The sequence below is a fragment of the Rhinopithecus bieti genome, unplaced genomic scaffold, assembly GCF_001698545.2.
Source record: "Rhinopithecus bieti isolate Rb0 unplaced genomic scaffold, ASM169854v2 scaffold_11565, whole genome shotgun sequence".
NCBI lineage: Eukaryota > Metazoa > Chordata > Mammalia > Primates > Cercopithecidae > Rhinopithecus > Rhinopithecus bieti.
Window position 1 is genome coordinate 727,305 of NW_016807049.1, and position 14,494 is coordinate 741,798.

Consider the following 14,494-nt stretch of genomic DNA (forward strand, 5'->3'; position numbering starts at 1 on the left):
CTGTGTGCTGTTGTTTAGTTCTCATGGAGAATGACAAGTTCCACTGAAATATGCACATGGCATCTCCAAGAAACAAAAGCAAGAATTGAAGTGAAGGGGGTGGTAGGCAAAAAAGCCAAGAATGATCATAATTAGACCAAACGACTTCCACTTCCAAGCCGTAGCTGGCTGCATCCTCTTCATAACTCTGTAAATGCTCTGGACCACAGGACATCTTTTCAAAAAAGTTCTCTCTCTCTCTCCTCTTCCAAGCCTTCGTAGGTGAGATTCAATTTCAATGAAAGATCATTCATGCTTATTGCTTAAGTTGTGTTAATTTTAATGCTTTTAAAATATGCTGGATAGTTAAAAAAAAATATATATATATATATGACTCCTGTGATAGAAACATTTATTTCAAGGGTGAAATATCTCAGTTCAGTCAAATAAAATAATAATTGTGGAAAATATTTAAATCAATTGATTGGTCATATTTTGTAAAATTTCTGCTCCATGTAGTCATTTGGATAAGGAAGCATCTAAGCTTCCCCAAAAGTTATTTATCAACTCCCAACAAAGTACTTTTCAGTTAAAAATCAACTCATACTTAATGGATATTTCCAACATTGACATATTCTTATGGTTTATTAATCTTCCATACTTTTAGCCAATGTTTCTTTCCGTAGTCAAGATTTCATATTGCATAAATGTGTGCAGCCATATAAGGAAGACTTTCACACAATAGAAAACTTTTCTTCTTAAATCTCATATGAGTTTTATGTAAATATGTCTACTATTATAGAGTAGTGAGAAAAGCAGTTCCTTGTATGGCCACCTACCTTGGTCTAAATGGTAATTGTAATAGCATGAAATAGCAAAACAGAGACCGAGAGGGGATGCTCAACGTTTCAGTGAGCGCAGGTTCAAATTGTAAGCTGGGGATGAAGATATGAAGATGTAATGACTGGCAGAAAAAGCTGTGAGAGAGAGAAATAATACATACATATATATGTGTGTGTGTGTATATATATATTTCCATATATAGCTATATATATGCCCCTCTCTTTCTCTCGCTCTCTCTCTCTCTCGCTCTCTCTCTCATACTCCTTCCTGTTTTTTCTTGCCCTAAAGACTAAGGAGCAATGGTTGGTTTCTATGGGACAGGTTGTGAAACAGTACAACAATCATGAAGCGATCAGGCACGCCATTCAAAAAAATGTCATTTCTTGCCCAGAGTAACTTCAGTTGGTATCTTCACTTCCAGCAGTTTTAAAGTCAGTGTAATAAAATAGGAAGCTTGCTTTTTTTTTTTTTTATCTCCTTCCAGTGTGTGAAAATATTTTCTGTGAGGTTCTAAAAGAATACAAAGAGATATCCAACCTGAAAGAAAAGAAAAGTCAAAAATAAAAGATTAGCATTTGTCTTTAACAAAATCAATTCCTTCCCTATTGATTGCTATCTTACTTTTTTCTACTTCGACTAAATAAGTTTTTTTTTTCACATGGCACTTTTTGTTAGTAAATTGGATGTATGTGTAGCTATAGTTTCCACTTGCTTATACTCTTCTAAACACATGGCCAGGAGGTATTTGGTTTATGATGGTATGATGATAGTTGTTAAAGAAAGTTCTTTTGCATGTGAAAAAGAAAGAGAAGTCAAGGCAAATAGCAGTCTGTTCAGAATTATCCTTCCAATGAATTCTGCCCTTTTATACAATAAATAGCTGTGGCTGTATTATAGGCCCTGGATTAAATAAAAGCAAACCGCACTCTTTGTTCAATAATAGTTTTATTTATTATTTCACTGTTAACTTGGGGATAATATTCACCACAAAGTTGCAGGCATCATTTTATAGTACAGACTACAGACGATTGACTTTTTCAAGATTAAAAATGAACATGGTTTGTGACACACCTGAAATGCCTACTGAGGAAGTGCTGGCCACGAGGTAATAAAAAAAGGTAAAATTCAGTGCCTTTGGCAAAGATGTGGACACTGTTTTAGATGCGAGTATGATACATGCCCTTTGCTTAGAAAGCAAATATACACCCATCTGTTTTTGGACTGCGGTTTCTCTATCCACCAGAGAGCATCTTTACATGATTCACAGACATTTCCCTGAGAGCTTCCTGCCAAGAGAAATCAGCATGCTGATTCACCATCTTGGAAGCCCTATTTAATGTAATTATTCCTCAAGCCTGCACCAAACTTGGAAACGGTTCTTATATTTAAAAGAAAGAAGGGCCTTGCCCCAAATGTGGCCGTCACATAGCTCTAAGTAGACGCCCAAAGGAAGTTTGAAGTGTTACATGTAGGAGGCTGGAAATGCCCATGTACTGGATGAGAAATGGATAGAAGGGAGATCATGTGTTTGATTGCTTGCAGAACAGGATGAAGGATTCTCTCTTAATAACTTTCCACACCAAGCGAAACTACATGCAAGGATTTTTAAGCCAAACTACAGATCTTCACTTGTACAGAAAACTATGTTTATGCACTCTCCAGGCCCTCCAGATACTTCTTTTACTAAGGCAAGCAACCAAGAAGCCTGTTTCAAAAGAATTATCCCTTCAATGAATTCTACTCTTTTTTACAATGAAAAGTTTCTCTTTGTTGACCAATCCAGTAAAGTTTCTGAGTTCTAGGGATAAAAGAGAGAGTTAATTTTCTTTTTCCTTTTTGGACTCTAAATTTAATTTGTTCACAACTTCAAATCTATTTAAAATATTTCTCCTTATTGCTCAGTGATATTTTATTAGATAACCATCACATTTGTGAACATTCTCCATTTCCCAGCCAAACAACTCCTGACTACAGTAGCAGCATGGGACATTGATGTGCACAGAATTTTGACAATATTTGTTATATTAATTAATAAAGAGGTTATTATATATTCAACATTTATCGAATATATGCAATTTACAGATTCTGTGTGAGCCACAGGAAACAGAGTGATGAATAAGACCCAATTACTATCATCAAGGAACTCACAGAATACAGGATAAAAATAGGTTTGAGTTTTGTATGTGAACTGCAGAACTGCTAAGCATTTTGGACTCCAAGAAAGAACAATAGTAAGCTTTAATATTCTGGGGATAATCTTTTTAGTTTAAGGTAGGGTTGCTGGATTATAATTTGGGTCCGGGAAGTTTTACTAACGTTGCTTTGCAGTGGAGAGTACGGCCCCTTTATCTTTTACGTAGAATGCAGCTGAGACGTGAGCCTCTTTGGTTCTCTAGATGATTTTTTTGGGGTGGTCTCAAGCCCAGACCAGAGTGGTAGGGTCAGAACTTTGTGTGAGTCTCTGTGGTTCTACCAGAACAAACACAGGCCTAATGTTCTAGCAATGCATTTGGATGACTTCCATATATCCAAATGCACTATTCATCTCTGCATGAAGCTGTGAACATGATGCATGCCTAATAATACCAACACTTGCTCATTTCTGAGCCGTACAACATAACACGGTGCAGTTATAAACTTACATGGAGTACAGTCATGTTATGAACTAGATCTTCTTTACTCATTTATATTATCTTATCATGAACCTCCTTTCCCAGACATTAACACTAACGCCAGAACAAGAAACTGGAATTCTCCAGTTCTAAAGAGCACTGGGTTACCATTCTAGAAACCTTTCTCTTAGGTCTGCAGTGTTGACTCACACAACATTAATGCTGGGAGAGGCTGAATATTTAGAGTCATCGAAACAGAAGAAGAGAGTATAACTTAAGTGTGTAGAAAGGAAGTAGTAAAATTGTCCTTGAACCTATTAAGGGCTGGAGTTGATCCTGTTTAAATAAGTTTGTTGCACGTAGCATTAGAGCAAAATATTCTTTCAGAGGAGGTGCTAGAAGTAGGGTTGTTTAGGTTAAAAAAATAATGTTGGAGTGTTGTATTCTATATAGTTTCAGTCCTACTGTGAGAAATGCTATTGTAAAACCAAAGTAAACACCTGCTACCCAGAAACTCTATCTTGTGTGGTTGCCAGACCTCAGTGCTGGGTTGGAGTGGTATTTGAAACCATATTACTCTGGGTTTACCAACAAATTTCCAAGCTTCCTTGGTTACCTTCCAAATTTCAAGATTTTGTGGTGTTGAAATATAGTAAGTAAATAACTTTACAGAGGAGAAAATCTGAAATTTTCAAGCATTCACTCAATATACCATTTTACTTTCATCATGGTATTTACTGACTTCAGTTTTGACCCATTTGCCATCAGAAGACAAATTGGAGAAGTTTCAGTGTTGTTACTTAGTTTGAGCAATGAGGAGAAAACCCAGAAAGTGTAGGTTAAGTGACAAGCATGCCCAAGGACATGTAACTAAGCAGTGACCAAACTGGCACAAGAACTTAGGGTTCCTCATCCTGAATTCATTGCTTCTTTGACTACACTGCACTCCCTTCACTGGTCCTCGGAAGCTGCCAGGGGAAGGTTGTGCAATTTCCTGGAATATGTCCCCATCTTTGAATCATCTCTACTCAGATAAGTACAGGACACCCTGGCTGATCCCTGGAATCCTTCTCCGTGTCACTTTAGTATTAGGTTTCCCCGCTGTGACAGAGCCTTGGCATCCTTTCCTCCCTGAGTCAGAGCTGAAACAGCCAACTTTGCAGCAGAGCTCAGTGCTCCAGCTTCTCCCCCGATACACAGAGGGGCTCCCAGAGCTCTGCAGAGCAATGAGCCCTGCCCACGGGCAACGCAGGAAGCCTGACAGAGAAAGTTGATATGCCTTCTAGATCTTCAGCCACAGCAGGGTCTAATGCTTAGGCTTCTTGTTTGTTTTCATTCAGTCAGAGTCTACAACTATTGTACACTAAAGGGTAAAGAGAAATGAAAAATATGTAGAGAGTCAAGGCTGGGCTTAAGAGGCAAAGGGTGATTTAGAATAGGGAGGATTAGCATCGAGGCCACAGGGAGCTGATGGGCAAAGCCGAGGGGAATAGGGGCCAGAGAGAGCTCACTTCTCCTAACCATCTGCCAATGCCTGGAGAATGGAGAATGTGTGTTGTGTGTGTGCTTGTGAGAGAGAGAGAAGGAAGGAGAGGGAGAGAGAGAGATTCTCCAAGTGTAGTTTGATCATTTTCTTCTTTCAAAGTGGCTAATCTTGAAATGTCTGCAAGCCTCATGCATATGGCATGAAATAATTTGATTCCCAGTTTGGGATGAAGACATTTTGATCTTATGTAAATGTTGAATATCTCCCGTAATGACAAGCTCTTTGAGAAATGCACGTGTAACTAAGGTCCAGTTATAAACACTCACTACATCTTCAATTATACTTTTAAATTCTTCATATTCATAAGAATCTATTTTGCTTGTTTTCTTTCTCTGAAAATGACCCAAGAAATGGACATACCTTTCTATAAAGTCAGTAGATAGTATTTAAATGCAGCTTTCATCCATAAGAGGCTTAAAAACAATTCTATAATAAAACCAGTCAAACCAAAAAGAGGAGACCTAGCGTCTTGGATTTGTTCCGTTTCTGCCATTATTAGCATCACAAAAGGACAAGGATAAGGAGATAATCATATTTAAGGAGATTGTAAGTGACTCTCAAAGTTCTGCTGAATTTCAGGGTCTCTCCTTTTCTCAAATTTAGTTCTATTATTATTATTTTTTTAAATAAAAGAAACAGCCCTTTTGGGAGGGAGGCAAGATAGGAGTTTGCAAAAGGATGGGAAATGCTGAAGTACTGGGACACTTGAATAAGCTTTCACATATTTATTAGTGCCAGGCCAACTGGAGAAAGAAAATATAGATGCAGTTGCTTACTAGACATTTCACAGGTGGATAATATGACATTCTGTAGTTTGCTGTACATATTAGAAAATCGTCTGTTTTTTCTTGTTCTTTGGTTGAATGTGGGCCCCAAAAAATCATTCTTACAATTACACTGATCTTTTTTTTTCCCTGTGTAAAATGATTTCAGACACAATGGTGGAGGGCTGCTTTGTTCATTTCCTATCGGATTTAACTACAGAGTGGTTTTAAACATTTATGTTGAAGTGACAGTTGCCTTTTTATTACCTAGAAAGAGTTAGGTGCTTGCTGATGCCAACAGGATGACATGTTTCTTCTTCTTAGCCACAGGAAAGCTCAATAGACTCTATTTGTTGCTCAAGTGGACTTTAAAGAATCACTTTCAAAGGACACTATGGCTGACGACTGAAGAGTAATATTTATCAACATTAAATAAACACTTGGTGTAGTATCCATAAATATTTCTGCATATAAACATAACACGAAATTAAATAGTTCAGATACACAGACACCACTGAGTACACGTCCACTGTTGTCAAAGTCGTCTGTAAACACCACCTCACACTGAATACAAAAGCAGCTTCTACCCAGCTCTGGGTTCACAACACGAATGCCCTGTACAAAGGGAAGATATCTCTGCAGCCCTCCCACCTCCCTCCCCTCCCTCTCCCCAAACAGCCCCGGCAACAGGAAAAGAAACCCCAACAACTACAGCAGCAACAACAACGACAATGACGGCAGCACCCCATCCCCTCCCCAAATAAAACAGTTAACATTTTGGTCAATTCAAGGGAGAATGCAAAAACAATTTTTTTTTTTTTTTTCCAAAAGGTAAGGAAATCAATTTGAAGCATTATTTTTCAGAGTGTAATTCTTTCTTCAGAGGACGTGGAACTTCCTAAACCTCACCTATTCCTGGGTGAAGGTTACTCAATGAACACCAGAAAGCACTGGCCGCAGCTGAGTCACAAAGGTGCAAGCCCTATTTTCTTTTAGAAGGCGTCATTCAGCAAGAATCAAACACAATGTTCTCCTTCATTCTCTCTCACCATGTTTTTGTTTTTTTTTTTGCTTTGCCATATATATATATATACATATACATATATATATATTGCTGTGTATGACATTCAAACGTGACACTATTACTGAGTTTCAAGCAGTTTAGATAGCAGAAATTTTGTTTTGAAACATTCAGATTTAGATGATTAAATTCAAACGTGTGGATGTGGTTCATTCTTTGAGCTCAGAGGGGCCCCGATATGGCTCTGTTGAGACATCAACAAAGCAGATTGCTTAACACCAAGTCTGGTGAAGCCACGGTGCTCAACTGACTCACGAGCCTGTCCGCCCTGCACAGACCTGCTGGGAAGGCCTGGCTGCTCTCTGTGGAAAACAGCCCTGGTTTCAAAAACATTAAACTGGGCTTATTTCACGTTTATGTTGCATTAGGATCCTAGAGAACTTCAGTCACCAAAGTACTGAAAGCGTATATTGCAGGAATAATTTGCCAGTTCAGTGTTTCCCATGATATTATATACACTATGTGTGTGCGTGCAGAACTCACACATATATATATATACTTAAGTATTTTTATTTGTACGAAACTTGAACTGCACAAAACAGTACTTTGCAAGAATCAAGAATCAAGTCCACAAATAGAGTTTAACAACACACCAAAGAAAAGACAGGAAGCTCTATTGGGACAAGAAGATTCAGCTTTGCAACGTGTGAAATAATTTTGGAACCACAGATTCGTTAGCCTGCAGTGTTCCTCGTGGGGTCTGGATTCCCACTTTTGGGATCCTTGGGAAGAATGTGGGAACTGGGTCAGCTATGCTCATGTGAGATTCCAAAGCTATTGGGAATTAAAGACCCAGGCCAATCAATTTGGGTATATAATTGCTGTGAAGCAATTCTTTTTCTCCTGTTTAAGGAAAAAAACATGTAAAGTCTATTTCAGAATAAATTTCTTTATATTCAGTAGTATGTTTTTTGTTTTTTGTTTGCTAAATTGGTATTGACTTTTTCTGTTAAAATGGGTTTATTCAATGGATCAGTAAACAGGCAGCTTCTTTCACATCCGGGTGATAAAATCATTTTTATCATCACCAGAAATCACCCCACCCTCAGCTTCCTCCTCCTAAGGTCTGTGGGTTGATGTGTGCGTTTCGTCACTGCTATTGATAAAACCTCATTCTACAAGGCCTGCTCGGGTGCGCGCTTGTGAAAAATGACCGACTGTCTCTGCTGGTACTGCTGCTTGCGCCTCTTTTTTTTGTCACACTGGCACAGCAGCAGCATCTTGAAAGTGGTTCTGAATGTTTTGTTGCACAGGGCATAGCACACGGGGTTCACGGTGCTGTTGATGTAGCACAGCCAGTAGCCCAGATTCCAAAAGGTTTTGGGTATGCAGCTGTCACAAAAGGTGTTCACCAGAACCATGATATTGTATGGGGTCCAAGTGATGATGAAGGCAAGCAAGATCGCACTGAGGGTCTGGGCTGCTTTCTTCTCCTTGACGAGGGACATCCTTTTCCGCTTAGTGATCTGACTTCTGGTCTTCAGAGCAAACCTCTTGGCCAGAGTGGCTTCCTTGAAGGACAGAGGTAGAGTGGCCGTGGTCTTACCCACTGAGGAGTTGACGTCAGAAGTCTTGGCTGTGTCCACGGCTGACTCTAGCTGGATGGGAAGCTTGGAGAAGCTTTTTGGAAAACTGCCTCCATCGTCCACGCTCTTCTGGGCCTGCAGCTTGTTAGCTTTCCTCTCCAAGTCCACCATCCCCAGCTCCTCCTCAGGCACCTGCAGGTTGTCGGATGAGGGTAACTTGGTGGAGTTGAGGATGGTGCTGTGACCTGGAAGCTTGAGCACGATGGAGTAGATGGCTCTCGTCTCGGAGCCAATGTCCTCCTCATCGGAGGAGGCGGAGTTCTCCAGGGAGGCAGCAGCATCATTGTTGTTCCAACTGTCACTGCTGCTGTGGTCTTGGTCCATCTGCTCGGAGCTGGGTTTCCAGCTCTTGGTTGTGAACCAGAAGTGGCAGCGGCTGTACTTCCTCCTGTTGGAGCGTTTCATGCTTTGCTGTTGAAGTTCGTAACTGCTGCAGCTTCGAGAACTGCCTGTGGGGTGGACAAAGTTTTCTGTCTCTGCCTCTGTCCCAGAGGCTTGCAGCCCAGCAAGCTCTTTGGTACGCTTTTCAGTTTCCTTATAGATCCTCCAGTATAAAATAGTCATAATGGTGACAGGCATATAAAAAGCAGCGATGGCTGTGCCAAAAGTAATGGTGGGCTCACTGAGGAACTGAATGAAGCACTCTCCTGGAGGCACAGTTCTCTTTCCAACAAAGTATTGCCAGAACAAGATGGCAGGAGCCCAAAGGACAAAGGAGATGACCCAAGCCAGACCGATCATCACACCAGCTCTCTTTGTTGTTCGTTTGGCTCGGTACGTGAGCGGCCTCGTGATGGAAAAGTATCTGTCAAAGCTGATGACCAGAAGATTCATAACAGAGGCATTGCTGGCTACGTAGTCAATGGCAAGCCAGAGGTCACAGGCCAAGTTCCCTAAGGCCCATCGATTCATGATGATGTAGGTCGTAAACAGATTCATTGAAATGACCCCAATTATCAGATCGGCGCACGCCAGGCTTAAGAGGAAGTAGTTGTTGACCGTCTTCAGCTGCTTGTTGACCTTAAATGACACAATTACCAGAATGTTGCCGATGATGGTCACCAAGGCCAGGATGCCCGTTAAGAAAGCAATGAAGACCACCTGCCAGACGGTATGACCTCCCAGAGGGTCATCGGTGGTACCGTTCGGAGAGGAGAAATTCCCGGCTGCTCGAGAAGCATTGTAGCTGCCGAAATGAGTGACGGTTCCCGGGGGCAGCCCTGCATCGGAGGGGCTGTGTATCCAGGAGGAGCTGATGTTTGGAAACAAAGGCGAGGTTGTACTGTTATTGTGCAAGGTCATTGTGACTCTCTGACATAGTCTAGGGGAAGAAAAGAGAGAAAAGACGGAGTTAGAAAAATTTCTGCCTTTATTTGCTTGTTCTTTGCATTGCGTAGGTTAAAAGACATGGAAGGCCCATGACAGGATGCTGAATCTCTATGAAGCCAAACGTTATCAAGTTCATTCTCCTATTTTAAATGAGTGGAGTCTAGGGCAGACAGACATTGATTTGTTTGAGATAGTATTGTGTAATTGGTGGCATGCACTGAACATTGTGCTTTTTTCCCACATTTTTCTCATTTCTAAATATATTCCATGTAATTCTGTTACTAAACAAAATCGCCCTTACTTCTCTTATTTTGTAAAGGTGAAAAATATCAGACATTTCTATTACAATTATCCAAACAGTTTTATCATCGTGCTAAATTGATAACTTGACTTGATTTGCATTTTATCTATCTGGGCATTTACCCATCAGAGGCTTGAGAAATACACAAATTTAAGGTGATACCAGCCATTTAAGCCTCACTAAAATGAGCAGTGCCAACCTGGAGAAGGGATAAAACCAACGTAAATCAATTCATATTATATTATCTCTTTGAGACAGAATTGAAAAAGTAAGATATCAGTTCCTTGTAAGGACTGGTAACACAACTATCTCCCGGGAAGCTATCTTCTACTTGATGACCTGTAGATGAACTTTTAACAGAATGTTTTGAATGGACCAAACCAGTTTTAAATATTTCTAGTATTTAGATCTTTTAGATGCAAGCATGAGAACATATTTTAGCATGTCATACATATGTGAACAAATGGACATGCCCACACACATTTGCATATAAAAGTTGCAAAACTGCAACTAGTGCTTTCAAACGCTTGTTGCTAGAGTATATAAACAACTAAGACCCATTACAAATAAGGTGCCACCAGTAAGACCCCCTTGGTGTCGCTGCTGGCCTTGGTTGTGACCTGCACCATTCTCTCAGAGCCTCCAGGGCTGTACTTCCGGGACACCACTGGCTCAGGAATTCACACACCACCAGCCACTGTACACTAGATAAGCAAATCATTCCTCAATTAGTGTCATTCTATGAGTTCAAAGTTTGATCATCCTAGCAAAAATCTTTTGTGTACCCTGCTACTGCATTTATGCTCTCGGTTAAAAAAAAAGTCTTCAACAATAAACTCTTACAGATAAACATATATGTGCAAGTGCAGTGCCGGAGTCCTAAATCAAGTCTTAGGGTATTAAATGTCAGCGTTTTCTCGGAGTGTCTCTCAAAGCAGTAGTCAGATTCACACAGAGCCCTCTGGAAAGGCTTTCTGGTATAGCAGGAAGACTATGGGGTCAAAAGGCGTAGTTCAAATCTGTTTGACCACTTACTGGAGGTGAGATCTTAGATATTTAGCTTCTTTGAGTCCAAGTTTTCTCATTGAAAAATGGGAATGATAATTTTCTGTATAATAGAATCAATTGTTGATAAATTCTTTTCAGAATTCAATAGTAAGTGACCAAAGAAGCTTCGTTTCTCATCAAAATGTTTTAACATATATAAAGTACTTAGAACAGGAGCTGATACAGTAAATGCTCTATGAGTATCTGTGATTATTATCTGATTCTTTTTATTGAACAATGAACTCTCTTTGCTTTGACTGCCAGGATGCTCAGAGCTAAATTTAGTGCAATAATAAATGTTAGTAGAAATTATTTATTGGACATTTACTATGTGGTACATGTTGTGCAAATGCATTGTATGCATTATCTTATTTATTTATTATATTTTTTGAGACAGAGTCTCGCCCAGACTGGAGAGCAGTGGTGTGATCTTGGCTCACTGCAGCCTCTGCCTCCCAGGTTCAAGTGATTCTCATGCTTCAGCCTCCTGAGTAGCTGTGATTACAGGCATGTGTCACCTTACCTGGCTAATTTTTGTGTTTTTAGTAGAGATGGGGTTTTACCATGTTGACCAGGCTAGTCTCAAACCCCTGGCCTCAAGTTATCTGCCCATTTTGGCCTCCCAAAGTGCTGGGATTATAGGTATGAGCTGCCATGCCCAGTGTATTATCTCATTTAATCCTTAAATAACCTCATTTTACAGGAAAGGAAGACACATTTAAATAATCTGTGCAAGGAATTGACCTAACAAGGGGACGTGTAGGGGGACCTAAAGAGTTCCATCCAGACAATCTGAACCCGCAGCCTCCATGTGTAACTGTGAGGCTATGCTGCCTCTCCACCAGCTCCTTCCAGGTGTCCTATACAACTAGCCCTTCCTAGCTGGTTAAAAATCATCATATGCCTCCTTAAGGTGGAATTAATGTGCATTTAGAAATTAATGAGATACTCTTTATCACCTGTAACAATGGCAAAGATACAGATGATTCGATACATTCAGCATTCACAGTATATGACAAAAATAATCAATTTTCATGGTCTTGGGGTTGCAGTATAAATTGGCCATTTGAAAGGCAATTTTGCAGTTTGTAAAAAATGCCAAAATCCATGATCTCAGGAGCTGACTCTATGTATACACGTAATACCTATGATGTTAGACATAAATACACTCACATACGCACATATAACTACATGTACACATGTTCACTTTAGTGCTCTTTGAAATAATAAAAAATTTGAAATAGTCTAAATATTCTAATATAATACTCAATTACAGAGAGGAATAATATAAAATATTCTGTATAATCTAACATTATTTTCCCATAGCTGAAATATCTGACATTGCACTAATTTTCAATTTTAGGAAACTGATGAGACTATTCTCTTTTACTCTTTTTTTTTTTAAATATTTGAGTTTTATTAGGTGTCAACTTACACTTAACTCTCATTGTCTCTCACTGAGTGATGTCTGGGTTTGGAAAGTGTTACATGCTGTTTGTAGCACGCAGTTACATTCAGGGTTTCTTCCAAGATGCATGTACAGAAGATCTGTCTGCGGTTCTCCCTCCATCCAGATCCTAGTTTACAGCAGTTCTAAAGCTGTTTGCCTTGTTATCTCTCCATTGCTGACTGTGTATATTCCACTCCACGGTGACTGTGTATATCCCATTCCATGGTGACTGTGTATATTCACAAGGACAGATGTGTCTTTAATCAGGTCAACACTCTGTCTCTGAGGTTAATAACTACTATTACTATTGGTCTGCTGGGGAGTCTGGGGTGCCTCTTAAATGCTCTCAGCCCCGTATGCTGATAACTGGCATTTGGTCCTCTTTAGATTATCATCTTTATTCATCCTTTTTTGTTTGTTTGTTTTCCAGCACTGGACCTGTGTTTATTTCTCATGTACTCTGAAGAGCCTTTCTCTTTCCAAAATCTCCTTCACCCCTGAGATTCCTGAACATAGCAGTGACATTTCCTCATTTCTACTATCTAGGTCTCTGCTTTCATGTCCCATGGGAGGCAATCATGTCCTGTAGCCCCAGTTTCAGGTCTTATGCCATGCTGGTTTTATTATAAAGAAATGTAATGCCCAATCATCCTGATGCTTTATTCATATTTGTGCTGATACTTCTTTCATCTTTGTTGGTTAAAGCCATGCAGTGGGTATCTGTTTTTTGTCTTTCTTTGGACTGTCTTTTTGGAAATAGCCTGTCACCCATAGTGTGTAGTTTGGGACAGGCATCAATCAGATGGTCCTGGCTCCTCTACCACAACAATGAACATGAAGAAGACCCAGGCAGGAGGGCTGATCTGGGGATTTGATGTGGACGTTGGAATGAGACAGTAATTCTCTTTTATTTGGAATTACTAGGTGCCAGTCACCCTATTTGCCACCACATGGGAAACCAAGAGCAAGCAAACCTAGAGGAAAGGCATGGAGGAAGGAGAGAGACAGGAGGGAGTGTGGCAAACAGACAGCATGATGATGATGTTCTTTGAAACCTGAATTTAGCCACTCCTGAGGTCAACACCACCTCCTTGACCTCGCCTTTCCTTTGTTGCCAGGGCTACCAGAGACACTTTCTGTCACCTGCAACTGGAAGGTGTTCCGTCATTGTCAATATCAATGCATGCTCATTTAACCACTGCTAGTGTTAGACTATGGTGATTGGTGCTGTGGAATTCAGGGAGTCCACAGCCTCTGCATTTCATAAACTCACCCCTAGGTAAGAGATAGAATACTAATAAAATATTTTAAAAAGCACAAGTTATTTAGGCAATATCAAATCCCTCTCGGTGGATAATCACATGATGTTTGTATACATTAAACAACAATTTAATTTGCTCTGTTGACCTATATTATTGAAGAATATAAGTAAGAATTTTTGAAATTAGCCTAAGGTCAATTGTTTTCTTTTAGTCCATCTCATCCTGTGACTCTGAAGAGCCCCCCAAAATGAATAGTATTCTAGTCCCATTATGCTTTGTTTGACTACAGAAAATGAAAGGAGCCAGGATTGAGGAAAGACAGCTATTGGTGTTTAGTTGTCGGTATTGGGTTAATTAAATACCTGTTTATCTTTGACCTGTATTCTTTGGCATACCTACCATTGGCCATCATTCTTCTTACACTTGGACATTCATTCAATATCTAATACCTTTCTGAAGTTCTCAGAGATGTGCTTTTCCTTATTTAAAAATGTTTTAGTCCCTTTCTGTCATGCAATAGATGTGCAGTATGAGATGAGCAAAAGTTTTAAAGGTAGACAAGAACCATTAGAGGGAAATGACTTTTAGGCATTTGCTTACCCATGTGATACAACATCCAAAGGACAAGAGTTAATAAGTTAACGAGTTACTAGTCAATAACCATGGCAGTCCTAATGCTACCCTTGGGTTTCCT

General features: G+C 39.9%; 1 protein-coding gene across 5 annotated transcripts in view; it reads right to left on the reverse strand.

Moving 5' to 3' along the window:
- Positions 1-1,750: 1,750 nt before the first annotated feature.
- The window catches only part of CHRM3 (cholinergic receptor muscarinic 3), a 544,049-nt gene continuing 531,305 nt past the window's right edge, over positions 1,751-14,494 (reverse strand). For all 5 annotated transcript variants that reach the window (XM_017879770.1, XM_017879769.1, XM_017879768.1 and 2 more), the window contains one exon: positions 1,751-9,732. In XM_017879770.1, coding sequence (XP_017735259.1) covers positions 7,941-9,713 — 1,773 coding nt within the window. In that variant the 5' untranslated portion in view covers positions 9,714-9,732 and the 3' untranslated portion in view covers positions 1,751-7,940. The remainder of the gene's footprint in view (positions 9,733-14,494) is intronic.